General features: G+C 44.1%; 1 protein-coding gene across 1 annotated transcript in view; it reads left to right on the top strand.

Annotated features, from left to right (window-relative positions):
• The window catches only part of CNTNAP2 (contactin associated protein 2), a 2,243,420-nt gene that overhangs the window by 2,081,448 nt on the left and 141,422 nt on the right, over positions 1–20,550 (top strand). Inside the window, exon 21 of the mRNA XM_050786136.1 lies at positions 9,991–10,084. Coding sequence (XP_050642093.1) covers positions 9,991–10,084 — 94 coding nt within the window. The remainder of the gene's footprint in view (positions 1–9,990; positions 10,085–20,550) is intronic.

The following is a 20,550-nucleotide window of genomic DNA, read 5'->3' as shown; positions in this document are numbered from 1 at the left end:
TCCAGAGTTCTGTTAGGGGAGAGTGTTTCTTGGCCTCTTTCTTCTTCTTAAGTATCTCTATAAGTCAGCAGGATTTATGAGTAGCTCAATCAAAAACAAATAAAGGTAGACAACGTGACCTCTACATGGGTCAACCTCCCAAATGATGTCCTCTCATCTGCACCCATCGCTGTTCTTGGGATTGGAGGAATGGCCGCAGGGCTTGGCAATGTAGGCTGGGAGGGGGCTGACCCTCACCCTGCTGACCCTCACCCTGGTGGGTTTGTGGCTCTCAGCAATGTGGTCCCAAGAACAAGTTGCACTGAAATCAAGACTCTCAGAGCAGGGACAAGTGTCTCTTGCATAAAAATTCAGAGTCCCAGATTAACGATCAGTCTCCCCATCAATGCGGTCTGTGAGGATGGAGCCAAGCTCACTCACTCAAACCCGACGGCCATAAAACGCTATGAGGGCTTCAGTCCACTGAGTCATTCACAGAGATTCCTCCATCCACAAACAGAAGTTCTAATGGAAGTAAAAGCTAGGAATCCATACCTTAAACACATACACATACACATACACATACACGGACAGATCTACGTACAGATACATACACCAACATGGCTCAGCCAGTGCTGACCCGCTTAACATATGTTAAATGAGCACCTTGCATATCACAGGCCCTTTTCATGTGAATCATAAATTAACTGGAAGTTTTATTAGATAACACTACAGAGAAAAATAGCTGAAAGCCCAGAGGTGAGGTGTTAGCCACAGGGCTCTGACAACCAGGTGTACTTCCACTCCACCTGCTGAGCCCCACTGATCAGTGTTTAACCAGCGTGTGTTACGCCAGGCTGTTGGGGCAGGAGTGGTAACTGAGGCAGCGTCCTAGAACCCACAGGGTTACAGTCTCACCAAGGGAGGATCGGGAACAGAGCTGCAACCCTGGACTAATGGGAGAGCCACACCTAACCCTACTTCTTTCTCTCCCACACATTTACATTTGCTCCATGTCCTCTCCACTGTCAGGAAAAAAGTGATTCTAGGGTTAGGAAGAGGCAGAAAACATTTAGATGAACATATCCTTGATACTGGGCTCAAGGCCTGCTCTTTTGTATTTTCAATTGCAAATGACCCTAGGCTTGTGCATACCCTTCATAGAATCGAGATTCTGGTGGGGAAGAAGATATGGTTTCCACTCTTCAAACCCTCTCTTCTTTGAAGTCTGTGGGAATTTCTGGTTTAGAAGGACGGGTAGACACAGATAAGGGGTGCAAGTTGAGTTGATAATTGTTTCTCCTACCTAAAGTCTGTCTGCATCAGCCTCTTCTTATCTTCAGCCTTGGGCTTCAACTTGGAGTAAAGAAAACATTCATCAGATATGTTCTAGGCTGGGCGTGGTGGCCTACAATACCAGGATGTTGGGAGGTTGAGGGGGCAGGATCACTTGAGCCCAGGAATTTGAGACAAGCCTGGACAACATAGTGAGACCCCATCTCTACTAAAAGTAATTTTAAAAATTAGCCAGGCAGCCAGGTGCAGTGGCTCACACCTGTAATCCCAGCACTTTGGGAGGCTGAGGCAGGCAGATCACAAGCTCAGGAGTTCAAGACCAGCCTGGCCAACATGGTGAAACCCTATCTCTACGAAAAATACAAAAATTATCTGGGCATGGTGGCATGTGCCTGTAATCCCAGCTACTTGGGAGACTGAGGCAGGAGAACTGCTTGAACCGGGACCTGGGAGGCAGAGGTTGCAGTGAGCTGAGATCGCACCATTGCACTCCAGCTTGAGCAACAAGAGCAAAACTCCGTCTCAAAAAAAACAACAAAAAAAAATCCAGGCATGGTGGTATGCACCTGTGGTCCCAGCTACTCGGGAGGCTAAGGTGGAAGGATCACTTGAACCTGAGACGTGGAGTCTGCAGTGAGTTGTGACCACGCCACTGCACTCTAGCCTGGCTGACAGAACGAGACCCTGTCTCAAAAAAAAAAAAAGAAAGAAAGAAACTCCTTAGTCATACACCTAAAGCCCATCTCTCTATAATCACTTTATTGGTAATAAAATGATATTTTGAAGAAAAAAGATGATATATTCTAAATTCAATATCGCTGAGCTAATTCCAAGTATTCCCCAAAATTAAGGATTAGGAAAAACGCAAGAAATCCTCGGCCTTTGTCTGGGCCACGGAAAAAGCAGGGTCGGCCTTGAAATCGTGTCCTTCATCTCGGGAGGAGGCCCCACCCCTCCACTGGTCCAGGAAAACCCACACGGTTTAGGTATTTCTTCTTTAGCTTTTCCACTGCATCCCCAAAGCGTAAGTGGCTGATTAAATCCCTTCAAACTCTGCCAATGCAAACTGTGGCTTAAAAATGGAAATGAATGGAAATTGCAAAATAATACCTGAATAGACATTAAAGCTTTCAGCTCCACGTGTAAGACACAAGGTCCTGCCTGAATCAGTATGCTTCTAATGGCTTAATGGTAAATGTTGAACAAATTAGTGTTCCCTCAAGGTTGTCCTGGGGCACATGGAGTCACAGTCTTTAATTTTAATGAGCCTCTATTACACAATCTCTTATCGCCTCTTAACTGCCAGTGAAATGACCACCAGCTAAATGTACAGCAAAATACAATTCTACAAAATAGCTCACTTGGACCCCAAAGAAATTACCTTGAAATTATTACACTTAACCGTGGCAAATGCACCAGGGTTCATTTGAAAAGAGGTGGCCACCTGGCAATACGAGTGAAATTATATAATATGTCATTTCCTTAGGCTTTTCAGGTTGAGCTTTTCTTGCTATATCTGATTTAATGCATTTTCTCTTTTAAATGTAAATACTTTAAATGTAGCTGATCCTCTCCCTCTCCTAATTGAGGTGACTGGGCTAGTACAGGAGGCTGTGGCCTGCAGCTCACCGTGTTGTCTCTGGAGTCAGAGTGTCAGCCTCGGTACTTACTCTGTGACTGGACACTTTTTTTTTTTTTTTTTTTTTTTTTTGAGATGGAGTCTCGCTCTGTCGCCCAAGCTGGATCTTGGCTCACTGCAAGCTCCTCCTCCTGGGTTCACGCCATTCTCCTGCCTCAAGCTCCCAAGTAGCTGGCATTACAGGCGCCTGCCACCACGCCCAGCTAATTTTTTGTATTTTTTAGTAGAGACAGGGTTTCACCATATAGCCATGATGGTCTCGAACTCCTGACCTCATGATCCACCCACCTCGGCCTCCCAAAGTGCTGGGACTACAGGCGTGAGCCACCACGCCCGGCCATGACTGGACACTTCATAATATCAAAGATGCAAGATCATACCTATCTAATATCTATTCCATAAGATAATATATATTAAAAGCCCAGCACGAAGCCTTGTACACAGCAGTTGCTCAATACATATTTCCTCCTTTTTCCTGCTACTGAATCCCACCAGCCAAGACCAGAACTGTATCTGCAGTCGGACAAAGTTGGGTTTATCCCTTGTTGCAGCGAGGGCTTAGCAATCTGAGTCAAACAGGAGCTGGAAACCATAGTCGGTTAAAATGGGGTGATAAACAGAAGCATTAACTATGGCCAACAGCAACTCTAAGATGTAAGGAAACCCCTGTAGAGTTTCCTAGAGGCCCCATGGGGCTGAGGGAGCCCGTTCAGGAAGGGACAACCTCAGTGGGTGTCTGACCGTAGTGGAGGCAAAGCTGCTCCTGTCGCCTCTGCCAGTCTCCAGCTGGGCCTGAGAGTTAAGTTCAGATAGGAGAGATTAACGGAGGAAACGCAAGCCGATGTTTACAGGCACGTGAGGGCCTTCGCAGGAACACCAAGATCCAAAAGCAGCCAGGCCTAAGGGCTTATGCAATGGTTGAACAAAAAGTACTAATTGGGAAAAAGTAACTAAATATATGGAGAGGCTAAAGACAACGGTTATTTTAACAAGAGCTTTTTAACTGTCAAAACACTTTTTGTTTGTACCGATTTCTCTTGGCCTCAACTCCCCGCCTCCGGAGAGAAGAATGTTCTGTTCTTCCTCGTAGAGGGAGGGCATCTTTCATAGGAAAGTTCCATCTCCTGCTTTCAGGAAGAAAAGGCGAGGTCGGAGTGTCCTTTGTGCATCTGTTGTTTTTCTTTCTTTCTTTCTTTCTTTCTTTCTTTGTTTTTGTTTTTTTGAGACGGGGTCTCACTCTCTCACCCAGGCAGGAATGCAGTGGCGCCATCTCGGCTCACTGCAAGCTCTGCCTCCCGGGTTGAAGCCATTCTCCTGCCTCAGCCCCCCAAGTAGCTGGGACCACAGGTGTGTGCCACCATACCCGGCTAATTTTTGTATTTTAGTAGAGATGGGGTTTCACCATGTTGGCCAAGCTGGTCTCAAACTCCTGACCTCAGGTGATCCACCCACTTTGGCCTCCCAAAGTGCTGGGATTATAGGCGTAAACCACTGCACCTGGCCGCATCTGTTGTTTTTTAAGTGCCTTTAGCTCAAAATTGTCCCTATCCCAAGCCAGCATATCTGGAGATGGCACGTTCTGAAGCCCTTCAGGACCTTGCTGGAGAAGGTGTTTCTGCCTGGCAGAGAGCAGAGGCTCCTCCTGCTTGGCCAAGCTGGAGCTGGTCTGGATTGGCTGGGGGAGCAACAGGCTGGCTGCCCTCTGGAGTGCAGGTGGGGGAGCAGGCAATGGCAGCGGCGGTGGGGGTGTGAGTGAGGGGCTACCAGGGCGGCTCAGACACACGTCCAGAGGTCTGTGGACAGGTTGCCACGGCTGAGACGAGAGGGTCACAGAGGGAACTCCTGCAGGCCTGTGACTCGGACGGGCTTCACCTCATGTCCTCGCACCCTGGGCAGAGCCTCTGCTATTCCCCTCCTCGAGCCTGTGCTGGAAATTGCAGTAAGCCCCTTCCTCTTGCAGTGTCCCTCCAGAGCACGCTACTGAGAAAGCTTGACGTTGTGCTCACTTTAACAGCAAAAGGCTTTAAGGAATTCCATTGTTTATCATAGAGCTTATATTGAAGCGTGCATTGGGAGCCAGGAAGCAACAAGTTGATAATTGACGCAAAGAGACCCGTATACCTTAGAGAATGACGGGGTGGCTCTAAGAGTCAGGAAGGGTTTATTTTAGGAATCAGGCTTATGGTGAGGAGGGTTCAAGGAAGCAGGTGTCTCTTATCAATTGGGTGCGCTCAGAAAAGCAGGGCTAATTCAGTTATTGGGCCCCTTAATGCATTTCATCTGGGAGGCAGGAAGAACGGAGAACGCTAACGCTGTTACTGAAGAAATTGCAGGGAGAAACAGATGTTTTGGTTTGGGGTTGTACAAGGTCTTTTTTTTTTTTTTTTCCATAAATTTCTTGTATTAGTTTCCCAGTGTTGCTGTAACAAATCGCCACAAACTTAAGGACTTAAAACAACGTGCATTTACTATCTCACAGTTCCAGAGGCCAGAAGGGCAGGCAGCGCAAACAGCTGAAGTCAATGAGAAAGGCTGGTGCCTTCTGCAGGCTCTGAGAGGAGCATCTGTTTCCTTGCCTTTTTCAGCTTCTAAGAGTCTCCTGCGTTCCTCGGCCCCTTCCTCACATCACGCCAACTTCTGCTTCCGTTGTCACATCTTCTCTCCACTGTGACCCTCTTGCCTCCCTCCTATAAAGACCCTTGTGGGACCTGACCATGTGGCACAAGAGCATTCTGCAATTTTGTCTGAATGTGGAGATATGGTGGGCGGAATAATGCCTCCAAAAGATAACGTCCTAATTCTCAGGACCTGAGAGCGCGTCACTTTCCCTGGCAAGAGGGGCTTTGCAGATGTGATTAATATAACAGGGGAATTCTGGATTCCCTGGGCGGGTCTCAGGTCCTGGAGAGCCCTGATCCGGTGCGGCTGTTCTGAATTATGTTCGGCTGGGGGACAGCACCACCTGGTGGTAACACTCGGCAAAGCAGCCGCCGTCAGCGGCAGAGCCGCTTTTCCTTTAGGGTCCTCTTCACTTTACCCACCTACCCCACCGTCCCACCCATCCCTTCCGGCCACACCCCGCCGTCTTAGGCACGAGGCAGGCAGGAGCAGGCGAGAGAAGACGTAAGGACGCCTCGCTCGTGGTAAGATCGGAGGCTGATCGGAGAATGCTTTCCTCCATCCCTCCTTTATTAGAGAATTTCCTCAGGCACTGCAGCTTCATCTTTGTGAATGTTCAAGGCTTTCCGGATATCCTCGTCACTTCTCATATTTTCCTAACTGAGCAGGTAATTTGGATTAGAACTGTACATCATGACCCATTTAGGTTCCTGTTCACTGTTTTGAAATTAATGACTTCATCAATGAGTTAAGGCTAGGAGTGTTCATTATGTTTTTTAGAAAAGTCAAAACCAAGCGGGATCACACATACGCAAGATGACAGAATCAACAATCAAAAACCTCTAAGTAGGCTATTGTTGTGTTACAAAACAAAAGCTATAAAAGTGGCCGGGCGTGGTGGCTCACACCTGTAATCTCAACACTTTGGGAGTCCGAGGCGGGCGGAACACGAGGTCAGGAGTTCGAGACCATCCTGGCTAACATTGTGAAACCCCGTCTCTACTAAAAATACAAAAATTAGCCGGGCGTAGTGGCGGCGCCTGTAGTCCCAGCTGCTCGGGAGGCTGAGGTAGGAGAACGGCGGGAACCCGGGAGGCGGAGCTTGCAGTGAGCTGAGATCCGGCCACTGCACTCCAGCCCGGGCACCAGAGCGAGAATCCGTCTCAAAAAAATAAAAAATAAAATAAAACGAAAGAAAGGTTTACATAAATAAATGTAAAATTTAGCATTTTGGTTCAAGCCATCAACCACGCAGACATAGGAAGAGAATACACTTATAGAGATCAACCAGGAATTTTATTTTACTATAGCTCAGCAAAGATAATATACAATGGCTGCCAAAAAGCCAAGTCCGTCTGGTCTGGACCCGCAGAAACAATTCAGGGAAAGGAAGGTACCTCCACTGTGTGGGTCACACCACACCTGAGGACGGATTTCCCTTTGGTGCTCACGACTTTAAGAGCTGCATTAACAACTGTTAATGCCAATTATCGAGATCCCACCATGTATCCAGCACTGTATTGGGCCTGAGGACACAGAAATATAAAAACCCAAACATGGAAATTTAACAGATCTTTTAAACTGTGTATCCATAGAATGAAATACTAGTCATCCATGACAAATGATTTTTGTTGTATATTTATTGAGACAGAAGACATTCATAATAGATCGTCAAGTTAAAAAATATACAAAACATAATATGTGTTAGTTGGGTTCCATCCTTTTTTTACTTAAAAAGTTGAAAGAATATACATTAAAAGTTAACATTGATTATCAGTTGGCAGTTTTTTTCTTCAAATCTGTATTATTTTTTCTATAATGAACATATATTACTTGTATCCATTTTTAAAGTTAAGAAAATAGAATTTTGTTGTATATTTATTGACACAGAAAGACATTCATAATATATCGTCAAGTTAAAAAATATACAAAACAATGTGTTACTTGGGTTCTATCCCCTTTTTATTTGAAAAGTTGAAAGAAAATACATTAGAAATTAACATTTATTATCAGCAGTCAGTTTTTTCCGCAAATCTATACTTTTTGTAATGAACATATATTATTTGTATCCATTTTTAAAGTTCTTTAAGAAAATAGAACTTTGTTACAAATTTAGTGTTTTTTTGTTTGTTTGTTTGTTTGTTTTGTTTTTGAGACGGAGTCTCGCTCTGTCTCCAGGCTGGAGTGCAGTGGTGCAATCTCGGCTCACTGGAACCTCCACCTCCTGGGTTCAAGCCATTCTCATGCCGCAGTCTCCTGAGTAGATGGAACTATAGGACAGCACCACCACACCCAGCTAATTTTTGTATTTTTAGTAGAGACGGGGTTTCACCATACTGGCCAGGAGGGTCTCGATCTCTTGACCTCATGATCCACCCACCTCAGCCTCCCAAAGTGCTGGGATTACAGGCGTGAGCCACTGCCCAGACCACAAATTTAGTTTTTAAATTGTTAGAAGTATTAGGGGGAGATCACCACCCCCTAAGGCATTGCCAGGTAGGCTATTAACAATGGCATTTTGCATTTAACCGCTTAAAAGAAAGTGAATAGAAGTGCGGTGGCAGTTACCCATGTGGGCCATCAGATGGCACCAAAGCAGCTAGCTAATATTTAAGAGCAGAAACTGAAGAGCTTTTGCTCCAAAGAAACAACTATATGAGATTTTAAATATTTCAGATTATCTGGACGGAATAAGTGTTTTTGTTTGCTTTGAGACAGGGTCTCACTCTGTCACGTAGGCTGGAGCACAGTGGCATGACCACAGCTCACTGCAGCCTTCACCTCCTGGCCTCAAGCTATATCCTCCCACCTCTGCCTCTCGAGTAGCTGGGACTACCGGTGCACACCACCACACCCGGCTACTTCTTAAAATTGTTGGTAGAGATGAGGGTCTCACTATATTGTCCAGGCTGATCTTGTACCCCTGGACTCGAGAGATCCACCCGCTTCAGCCTCCCAAAGTGCTGGGATTACAAGCATGAGCCACCACACCTGGTTTGTTTCATTAATGATGCATTTGATGTTATAGAAAACTTTTCAAAATGATAGCCAAGCATGCAAATGTTTGCTTTAATAGTTTTTGGGGGTGGGGGTGACTTGGATTTTTGTGGCAATACTACTCATGCACAAAAACCTACTGTACCAGTTCTGTGGGCCAAAAAATCTAAAATATTCTTGAGATGTGATGACCCTTTGACTGTTAACCCTGACTGTGCAATGATCTCTAAGTTTCTAGGAAGCAGTTTCAAGATTCTGCTGCAGTCAGTCAATAATGAATGATTATTCATTGTAGTAGCTGGTTCTCAATGTGCTGATGAGATTGGATCACTTGCCTGCCCTCTTTCTTCCCTGCCACTGTCTCCTTCCTCCCAAGAGCACGGCTAGCTTCCAGCGTCTTTGCTCATCTGAAGGACAGTTTTTTGCCTAATCAGGCTGAGTTTGAGCAAGGACTCAGGAGCGTATCTGCTTCTGAGTCTGTGCTGCTGCCTTCAACAAGTTACTGCTTGTTCTGTCTCCTTCCTCTACACAATTGACGTGGTCCCCTTGGGAATGCCCATGTCGGAGAGCAATGCTGTGTTTTCTTATAAGCCACAGCTCTCGTCACGCTGACCTCAGCACGTATTAATCTCACTTCAGAAAAAGGAATTCTTACAAAAGAAAGTTTTCCACAGGTGGGCACAAAAAAGGCCCAGAAGGCTCTAAGAGCTCACGGTTGGAGAAACACACCTAGGCCATATGGGTGGTAAAAAGACAGCTGAAAATATGAGGCAGGAAAAGTCACTTGGGACACAAAGGACAAGGCCAACGATTCTGACACCACCATTGGCACTTTGTCCATGGGCAGCAGAATCAGAAATGTGCGTCGCTCCCATGGTCACTGTCTGTGCACTGTTCCCAACAGCTGCATTTCTCTCTCTCTGCTGCCAACTCACCCAACCACCCCTGCCTGTGGCAGGAGAAATCATTCTCATTGGGATAAGTGAGAAAACCATGACTGTTTACCCTACTTGACCCTCAGCATTTGAGTGTGTGTGTGTGTGTGTGTGTGTGTATGTGTGTGATTGTATCACAAAATAAAATGCTTCAGCAAAACTTCATTGCTGTAGTTGTGGCATATTCTATATCAGAGACACTGGAGATTGGGTCAAGCAGACTTTACTCCATTAAAATGAGCCTGGATCTTAATCCTGTAGGTAAATCATCCACAGAAAATGTACATCACCTGGAAAGCTGTTCATAAGGATCTTCATTTACCATGCTCGGATTTTTTCAAAGAACCCCAGCAAAGGAAGAGATGGGTTTCCCTTTTCTCGGGCTGGTGTTTTAGAGTCAGGGCTGATGAAATAAGATATCAGAAAACCAGGGTTCAAAGAGTGACGTCATCCCCACAGGGAAGATTTGGTTCCACACAGGGTAGTGACGTCCTTCTAAAAGTGTCTCTTGTTTTCTTCCTGCAGCTCGATCATTATCCGTCTGTGAGTTACCATCTGCCAAGTTCATCCGACACCCTCTTCAATTCTCCCAAGTCGCTCTTTCTGGGAAAAGTTATAGGTAAGAATGTGGTTCATTCGGTATAAATGTGTGTGAAGAATAACTTTGTTTGGGTAACATGAATTTGGATTTTAAAACTATCAGGTAAATTTCTCTCACTGGGGCCAGTCATGAATATCTTCTCTGTACAGGAAAGTTACATGGTTGTTCTCGGTGTTGCACAAGGGAAGCGTCAGCAAATCATCTTTGGGGGAAATTGCTCATGTAACTCATTCTAAAGTTAATTCGCCTTTGAAATGCGTTGTGGTTAGGCTGGGCATGGTGGGTCACGCCTGTAATCCCAGCACTTTGGGAGGGTAAGGCGGGTGGATCACTTGAGGTCAGGAGTTCGAGACCAGCCTGGCCAACATGGCAAAACCCTATCTCTACTGAAAATACAAAACTTAGCCGTGCATAGTGGCGGGCACTTGTAATCCCAGCTACTTAGGAGACTGAGGCAGGAGAATTGCTTGAACCGTAGTGAGTCAAGATCACACTACTGAACTCTAGCCTGGGCAACAGAGTGAGACTCCATCTCAAAAAAAAATTAAAAACTTGGCCGGGCACGGTGGCTCAAGCCTGTAATCCCAGCACTTTGGGAGGCCGAGACGGGCGGATCACAAGGTCAGGAGATCGAGACCATCCTGGTTAACACGGTGAAACCCCGTCTCTACTAAAAAAAGTACAAAAAACTAGCCAGGCGAGGTGGTGGGCGCCTGTAGTCCCAGCTACTCAGGAGGCTGAGGCAGGAGAATGGTGTGAACCCGGGAGGCGGAGCTTGCAGTGAGCTGAGATCCGGCCACTGCACTCCAGCCTGGGCGACAGAGCAAGAGTCCGTCTCAAAAAAAATAAAATAAAATAATAAAAAACTTGTGATTGGTCATGGGGGCTTCTAAATCAACAATGGTAATGGAACCAGTGTTGTTTGGCACGTGGCATAAACTACAACCCAAGCAAAGGCAAGTCTGCTCCAGGCTTCTGTATGTAGAATTTGGTTTATTACAAACCTCTACCTACTAGCAATATGTAACTTAACGCTTCTTTTTTCAAAGCATATCAACATGATTCTATCTTCCTCTCGTAAGAAAGTGCCTTGATATTATATGCAGATGAGAAGGCCAATAAGGAACGTAACAGTGTGACAGAACACCCTTCCCCCCGTGCGATTGTGAATTCCAGAGTCTCCTTGTCCTTCTCTTCACTAGAGGAGATTAGCACTGTGCAAAGCTAAAAGTGTACCATGAGCCACAGATACGTGAAGGTTACACCCTAAATTTTTAAACTATCGATATGATTGGTGACGTATTTTTATATATTTAATGTGAAGTCAATGCATTTTGTTAATATGAGGCTGTGTACTGTGAACTGCAATGAAAGCAGTAAGATGGTGGTGATGTACAGGTGGGAGGGAGGTCATTCGGCAGCCAGTGTGTAGAAGTGATCAGAATAGCATTAATGGTAAAAATGCTCACTTAAAAACATGGGGCAGGGGTCACAAAATGAGGAGTGAGCAGGAGACTGAACCTGTAATAAAAATAATAGACTGGGCATGGTGGCTCACGCCTGTAATCCCAGCACTTTGGGAGGTGGAGGCGGGCGCATCACAAGGTCAGGAGATCGAGACCATCCTGGCTAACGTGGTGAAACCCCATCTCTACTAAAAATACAAAAAATTAGCCAGGCGTGGGGGCGGGCACCTGTAGTCCCAGCTACTTGGGAGGCTGAGGCAGGAAAATGGCTTGAACTCAGGAGGCAGAGGTTGCAATGAGCCGAGATCATGCCACTGCACCCCAGCCTGGGTGACAGAGCGAGACTCTGTCTCAATAATAATAATAATAATAATAATAATAATGATGTTATGCACTTATATGAGATTTACTGTAGGCCAGGCTCCATTTTAAGCACTTTATAGATATTAGCCCATTCAATCTTCATCACAATTGTATGAGGTAGTTGAGATTATGATCTCCACTTGTTAGATGAGAAAACAGAACCATGAAGAGATTAAATAACCTGGCCACCTGGCTAATCAGTGGCAGAATGAAAATTTGAACTCTGGCAATCAGATACCAAGGGAGCTCTTCCCTGTGCTGTGATCCCTGTGGCAGTTAATCTAGAATGCAAAGAGAAAGACAGAGAGGACTACTTGGGCAGGTGGTAAGTGCTGAGGTTGACCAGTTGAGGGATAAAGTCTATATCTTGTGCCAGAAAGTGGTCAAGAGCAAAAAGGATTCCTGGGTTTAGAATCAGAAACACGCCAGTCCGGTTGGTAACAGAGGCTTCCAGAAGACGGGGAAAGCAGGCGTGTGCATGAAGCCCAAGACCACACACTCGGTGAACAAGACAGTGGGGAGTGGCGAGTGATAAATCAAAGGGTGGAAGTGGAAAACAAATGAAGGCTAAGATATATTGATCATTGGACCTTAGATATTGTACAATATGAAAGATAATTAAACAGCTTTTGCTTAATCCTTTGCATCCTGAAAACAGCACTCAGGCACAGTCAGCTTTGGATTACCTCACCCTGATGTCTTTATCCAAATTTTCTCCAACGTTTTCTATAGTTGCTGGGTTTTCACAGATCTTATCACCACTTTTATTGTCTGTGAACCAGAAGAGACTTTGTGACATTACATGTTACATGTGTAAACATAAGAAACTAATGTCACAACAATCGAATGAAATGAGATCCCTCATTATGAACCTCATTTTGTGGATGAGAAAACTGAAGCAGAAGAAGGTCAGTTTGACAAAAGTTAATCAACTAATATTGGCAAAGTAGAGTTTGGAAGTGAGGTCTCTCTGAAGAGAGTCCAGACTCTTAAGTACATCAGACAAACAAAATTCATGGTCCAGCTCCAGCAGAGGGATGTATTTGAAAGTTGAGTGATGCCATCAGTTAGCAACGAAAAGTGGCTGTTTAGTGGAGTAGGGCCTTGGTATTCATAAGTCATGCATCTGAGATTTTGGTGAGTACCTGCTTTCCACCAGAGGTGCTCCCACGGTTCAGTCAAGAATGCTTTAAAATGTGAAGTGCTCCTTCAGAACCATATGATTCCATCAAAACAAACTCTACGCTATGATACAGTGATGTTCCTAAAGATACTGCACTGTGATATTCCTAAAGTAACATCAGCTATAAACATACCTGGAAAAAAATAGACTTTTTATTACTTTGTGGAACCTACAAAGTCAAATTTTGATGGGAATGTTGGATGATTTCTAGGTTCTGTCACTATGAGTAATAGTCTCTGGTTCGTCTGTTTTTCAGGTCGTGTAACTAGATTCACATTTCAGCACAATTCCAATATACTGTATGAGGCATGGACCTTCAGGGTCATGAACAAATAACATCATAAAGACCACATTTTCTACAGCTAAGAATGTACCGTGACATCAATCTGTGCAAAGCTAAAAGTGTACCATGAGCCTCAGGTACATGAAGGTTACACCCTGAATCTTTTGTACACCCAAGGAAAATGTTGCTGCATACACAAACTAGGTAACTGTGCATGTGGCAGCGAGTTACAGAAAGTACACATAAACACCGGTAAGGAGGTCCACAATTCCAAGATGGAAATGGTGTCAGGCATGTGAGTAGTTAGGACTCTAGTCATGGGTCCTTGGTCTCATCCCTACAAGCCATGACCTCCTTGCAGACCAAGATAGCATCTCCTAGTTCCACGTATACTAACAAGGAGCAAGTGCTTGGTAAATATTTGTTGAATTAATAAAGAGTAAAAGGGGAACAAAACAGAAAGAATATCATTGTAGGCCGGGCACGGTGACTCACGCCTGTAATCCCAGCACTTTGGGAGGCTGAGGCAGGCGGATCACGAGGTCAGGAGATCGAGACCATCCTGGCTAACATGGTGAAACCCCGTCTCTACTAAAAATACAAAAAAATTAACTGGGCGTGGTGGCGGGCACCTGTAGTCCCAGCTACTCAGGAGACTGAGGCAGGAGAATGGCATGAACCCGGAGGCAGAGCTTGCAGTGAGCCGAGACTGCACCACTGCACTCCAGCCTAGGCAACAGAGCGAGATTCCGTCTCAAAAAAATGAAATGAAATGAAATATAAAAAAAGAATATCAGAATATCATTGTAGACATATACTGCAGGGTGAAAGGATATGGATGATCATCCTAACAGAATCGGTAAGACTAGCACAGAGGTGAAAGCTACAATCCTCACATGTCTCATAGGCTAAAAGTAGGCACCTGACAATCATGGAGTAGAAAGAATGTGGACTATAGAATCAGGCAGAGCTGGTTAGACTGAAATCCAGTTCTACCTCTGTTAGCATTGAAATCTTGACCATGTTGCTTTCTTAGTTGAACCTCTCAGAGCCTGGGTTCTCCCAGTGGCAAGACGGGGAACACAAATGCCTACTTGCAGGTTGTTAGCTCCCTGAGGGCAGAGATTGTTGGGCAAAGACTGTTTTTTTTTGAAACTAATCTATTTGCAGCAAACTGATCAGTGGCTAGTATACAGAAAGGGCTCAAAAAATACTTGTGGAGTAATTGGACTACTCTTTTAATATTAAGCTGATAACGTCTTAAGACATATACAACACAATGCCTAATACATAAACAATTACCATTTTTTATGCTGGCTACATGCCAGTTATTATGTTATATGCTGTAAGTACAGTACTGTGTGCGTTTCTCACACCACCACAGATCATTGTTACCCTCGTTGTATAGAAGAAGGAACTAAAGCTCAAAATGATTAAGTTTTTTTCTTAAAGTAGGGTTTCCCAACAGCAGAACTATTGATATTTTGGGTCAGAAAATTCTTTATTATGGGGCTGTCTTATGCATTTTAGAATGTTTAGCATCCTCCCTGACCTTTACCCACTAGATAGAATTAGTACCCCAAGTTGTGACTACCAAAAATGTCTTCCAACATTGCTACATGTCCCCCAGGAGGAAAAAATTACCGCGCAGTTGAAAACCACTGGCTTCAAGCCACTCAGCTGGTCAGTGGTGACGCTGAGATTTGAAAAGCGTGATTTGTGAACCCAAGACCTATGCTTTGCTTCCTGATAACACCTGCATCTTCCAAAATGGTGAGGAAGAAGGACAAGGTCCTTGCTACTCTGAAACTAAAATTCTGTTAATAAAATTGAAGGAGTCACCGTGAAGACCCCAAAAAGACATGTAGGTGCTTGAGAAACTAATCATTGGCCACCCCTTCAAGCCAACATTCCTTTGATATTTGATCATTTCATAAGGGCAGGACTGAGGAGGCAGGTGCTTAAATGTCTCTTTGAAAACAACATATACTGCAGCGAAGGACAACCCATTTGTATTCCCCAGCTGTGTAAAAATCCATCTATGCAGACATACAGTATTGAACTTGCAACTGATACGTACTCCGGCCAGGTTTTGAAACCCCCTGGAGTTTCATGCTCCAAAGTTGTTGCTTTACTTTTCTAGGATCAGTTTCTGCTACTCAGAAACTGCTACTCTGAAACTGACTCTATAAAAGAAGGAGAAGATGGCTCTAAATACCTAAGATGACTTCACACTGAGCTCTTTGATGAGCACTGCTCAAAAAGGGACACATAAAAAGGATGAAAGAAAGGCTACCTAATCAAGGACAAGAGTGATCTTTATAAAGGGGATGGAGGATATGTATTCAAGAAATAGTAGTGTGATCACTGCCAACCAACAGCAAACTTTTAGAATGGATTCTTACATAATTCTGAATGCTTCTAGAAGGAATTCAGAATCATTAGCAATCAGCAAAGGTTCACAAAGGAGAAATCTCACTAGGCCTAGTTATGTCCATCTTTTATCCCTCATATCCATCCAACTTTTACCGGCCGAGTGATGTCATAGACTTTATCTTTCAGCAACACATTTAATAATCTCTCAAGAAATCTTCAAGAAAGAAACTGAAAGTGGGGTGTTCTGTTTGCTCATGTTGTTTTCAACATCTCTTTTAATGCCTTGGAAAAAGACACAAATAGCATGTTTAATAAGTTTGCAAATGTCACGAAGCTGAGAGGGATGGTTTAATATGATGGATTATAAAAAGCATTTCAAAGCCATCTTGACAGGCTAGAAAGATGGGATAAAAATAATAAGATGAAATGTAATAGAAATAAACTTAATTGCTGCACTTAGATCAAAAAATATATACAATCACTTAAGTTGAAGTTGGGAGACCCCCGGCATCATGAAAAAACTTAGGAAATTGGTTTGATGGAAAGTCTGGTACAAGCAATGTTCGTTCCATGGTGATGGATTCTTAAATGAACATGATTCTGAACCACACTAGTATGAGAATCATGTCCAGAGCAAGGATATTAGTCAACTGAGGAGAAAACCAGATAGACACAAGACCCGTAAAGGAAATGTCAGAAGACCTGGGAATGTCTGGTCAGAAAAATATGTGATTTGAGAGACGGGAGAATCAGTTTTCCGTCTTTGGTAACTGCCACATGCAGGGTGGATTAGACTTAGTTGAGGCTTACTCAGCAAGACTGAGTAAGCAGAAGATATGAAGCAAAAGCAGAAGATATGGACCAAAAGCAGAAGATATGAAGAGGAAAATCTCAGCTCCATATAAGAAAGAATTTCCTAACAATTAGAGCTTTTCAAAAGTGAGTGGCCTCTACTTTGAGGTAATGAACTCTCTATTACTGAATATTCAACAAAGGCTAAACAGAAATGTGCTCTCTACATTAAGGAGTTGTCTGGATTGAGTAAAACCAGATTAGATATAGCCTAAATCACCTTTGAAACTTTAAGATTTGTGGTAGGACTAATTTTCTTAATTAAAAAGGCGGAAATGCAATATCATAGTAGAACAGGGTCTCCTGTTCCATTAGCAACTAGGAGGATAACATTTAGGGTTCCTTGATATAAAACACTGTCATGATGCATGACGATAGATACGAATTTAGAAGAATATCAATGTACAGTGATCACCACATCACTGTGAATTTTGTAATTATATAGACAACCTCTGTTTCCAAGATGGCAATATGCATTTTAATTTTATTTCTGAGCCCTCTTTAATTAATTGTTTTTCAAATTAACTATTTCTGCCATTTTTTAAATCAGTAATATAAAACCATAATGAAGTAGATATATTCTGTAATAAAAAGACAGTAGCTTCTCTGTGTAAACTTGAGAAGCTGCGCTTAGAAAGAAACTGAATACTAATGCAGTGTCATTGTTGCTTTGCTGACCATTGCTGGTTGTCAGTGGCGATGTCTTGGGTGGTTAAAAATAAAGTGAACTTCTATCCATTTGAACTGACTAGAGTTTGTAAGTCATATTGGTCTCAGATCCTCATATTTCCCAAACTATCATTATCCAAAGCAACTCCAATAGAAGATGAGCCTCCTAGTAGCCACTATATTATTTCCATTATAATCTAAATTGTGAATATCATGATCCTACATGACTTTTTAGTGATTAAAAAATTCTTTTTCTAGGGCTTTCTAAAACTTTCTGGAACTTTGGCAAAGCCTCTTGACACAGAAGGAAATAACATACTTAGATCTTCATTTGTTGGTGAAATAGTATACTGTGATAAGCATGCTGCTCACGGACTATTTCTGGCCAGAGTTATGAATGGAAAAGATCTGTGTGATTTCCAGGCTAGAACATTTAAGCACTCATGCAAAACCCTCTAGAGTCCTTTTATCCCTTTGGCACGGTGACTGACAAGCCTAAGACAGTGATTTTTTCCGTAAGCCTGGGTCCCTCTGTGACTACAGTGAACAGAAAACTCTTGACTTGTGATGAGCATATAGCAAGAGATAAAAAATAAAAAAAAAAACTCTTTGCTTTGTTAAGCCAAGACTATAGGGTTGTTTGTTACTGTGCCAGAGCCTCACCTGTCCTGACTGATGCATAAGGACTGACTTAACGGCAGACTTTGCTCTCTCACCCTTGGGTTTGATCTCTGATATAGTTTGGATGTTTGTCCCCACCGAAATCTCATGTTGAAATGTAATCTCCAGTGTTGGAGGTGGGGGCTGGTGGGAGGTGTTTGGATCATGGGGGTGGATCCCTCATGAATGGCTTGGGCCATCTCCTTGGTGATAAGTGAGCTCTCACTCTGAGTTCACACAAGACCTGGGTGTTTAAGTGTGTAGCACCTCCCCCACCCAACACTCTTTCTCTGGATCCTGCTTTTGCCATGTACCCTGCCTGCTCCACCTTCACCTTCTGCCATGATTGTAAGCTTTCTGAGGCCTCCCCAGAAGCAGATGGCAACACTATGCCTCCTATAAAGCCTTCAGAACTGTGAACCAATTACACCTCTTTCCTTATAAATTACCCAGTCCCAGGTATTTCTTTATAGCAGTGCAAGAACAACCTAATACAATCTCTTACTCTACTATTTGCCAATTGTCTGACTTTGTCAGGTTACTTAACTTTGTGTGTATTTGTTTTCTCACGTTTAAAATAGGAATAGTAATGGTCTGTATGTCACAGGATTCAGCAAAATAATACATATTTAGCAAGTAGCACAGTCTCTGCCACAAAGTATGTGTGTAATACTAGTTTTTTTACTTCGCCGTAATCAGCAAATGTACACTCATCATATGTCAGATGCCAGGCATTGTATAAGTCCCTGGAACATCATTAGGGTCCAAGACAGGCACATTTTCTGCCTTTGGAAACTTTCTATATTCAAATCCAGTTCTCAGAGGTTTCTCTTGGGAGAACCCAAAACAAGATAGGTGATCGTACAATGTATCAATATGCACTGGGTCATATTTTTAGAGCTTAAGTTTCTGGAAAAGAAGGTAATGGAAAGGCAATTAGAAGTAAAAAGACAAGAGGGTGGGATACATGGAAAGAAGTATAGGATTCTTTGGGAGCAAGTAGGGAGGGCACTTGAGCTAGTCCAGGAGTGGGGGAAGGCATACTAGAGGAGGTAACACAGAAGCTGGGTCCCTAATGATGAGTTAGAATGATCTGGGTAAACCAATGGACTGAAGTAGAAGCCATAAGGGCGGGGGAGGTCAGTTCTCCACTCTACACAGCAGTCCACCCAAAACTGTGTGGCTCAAAACAGTAGTTCATTATTTCTGGCAATTCTGTGAATTGGCAGGGTGGTTGTTCTACTTCATGACTCCGGGCGAGGTGTGAGAATGACTGGATAGCCCAAAATAACCTCACTCACGTGGCTGGCCGCAAGTGCTGGCTGCACAGGAGATCTCTGGGGCCACAAGCCAGGGGCTCTGTTCTCTCGCAAGGGTTCCAGATCATGGCTGCTTGGGCTACCTCGCGGCATGGCGGCTGGGCTCCAGAAAGGAGCTTTCCAAACAGCAAACATAGAAAGTGGAGGTCTCTAAGAGCCACCTTTCTTGCCACGTGCTATTGACCAAAATCTGGGTTCCAGCCCATGTTCCAAGAGAGAGGAAGCAGACCCTACCTCTTGGTGGCATCGTGGCCAGGTCACATTGCAAAGAAACGTGCCATGGGAGTTACAGTTGTGACATCTTTGGAAACGCAATGTGCTATGAGGGAAATTTGAGGAACCACAGCAAGTTGCACTCAGAATAGTGGAAAGTAGGATGTGAAGGTGCGTGTGATAAAAATGCCGCAGCGTAAGCAGGATTCAAATCAAAGGGGGCTTTACCAGCAGGGCCACATGTCCTGCTTTGCCCGGAACAGACCCAAGCTACTCCTGCCAGGACAAGTGTACATTACTTGCAGTGCCCACTTTTACTCTAAAAATAGGACTGTGCAGGTTGATAAATTGTACGATCACGATCTTGTTGCGTTCTCCCAAGAGAAACCCTGGAGAATTCGATTTGAATATAAGAAGTTTACCTGGGAGACAATCCCATAAAACAAGCAGGAAAGCAGAGACATGAAACAGGGAAAGGGGTGGAGCATTGTCAAGCCACTCACCACTGTGGACACCTGGAACATAATCCCACCAGGTCACTCTGGAAGACAGTGCGAGACCTGCCTCCGAGTGTCCCAACTGAGGCAGGAGGAAGCCAGGGTATCTCGCCACCTCCTCCCATCCTGCAGAGATGAGGGCTGCTTCCTGCGGTACTAACTCCCCAGCACTTCGGGCTTGTCCCGTGTTTACACCCGACACGCTGCTGAGGCCAGAGGAAAGTGCAGATGACAGGGAATTGCAGTCGGTGCTTCCTGGAGCAGGACTGAGGTGAATGCCGAGCACTGACAGCGTCTGCCATATTACGGGTTTATTTATAAGCCATGTTAAGGTTTTAATGTTATCTTAGGGGTGAAAGGAAGTCAAGGAAGGATGTTTTTTAATCCGGAGAATAATGTGATCAGATTGACACTTTAGCCAGATAGCACCATCTGCAGAGTGCAAAATGCATAACAGGAAGTGAGAAACTGCAGGGAGACCAAATTGGAGGTTGCCATGGTTATCACAAAATTGCACATCGTAATGCACAACACAGCTCAGATATGCAGAGAAAATGCAATGTCTTTTTCTGTGTCTGATGATCTCGTATTCCTTCTGGGTGG

Source organism: Macaca thibetana, chromosome 3 (assembly GCF_024542745.1).
Source record: "Macaca thibetana thibetana isolate TM-01 chromosome 3, ASM2454274v1, whole genome shotgun sequence".
Classification (NCBI taxonomy): Eukaryota; Metazoa; Chordata; class Mammalia; order Primates; family Cercopithecidae; genus Macaca; species Macaca thibetana.
The sequence above is the reverse complement of the archived record's forward strand: the minus strand, read 5'-3'. Positions and strand labels throughout refer to the sequence as shown.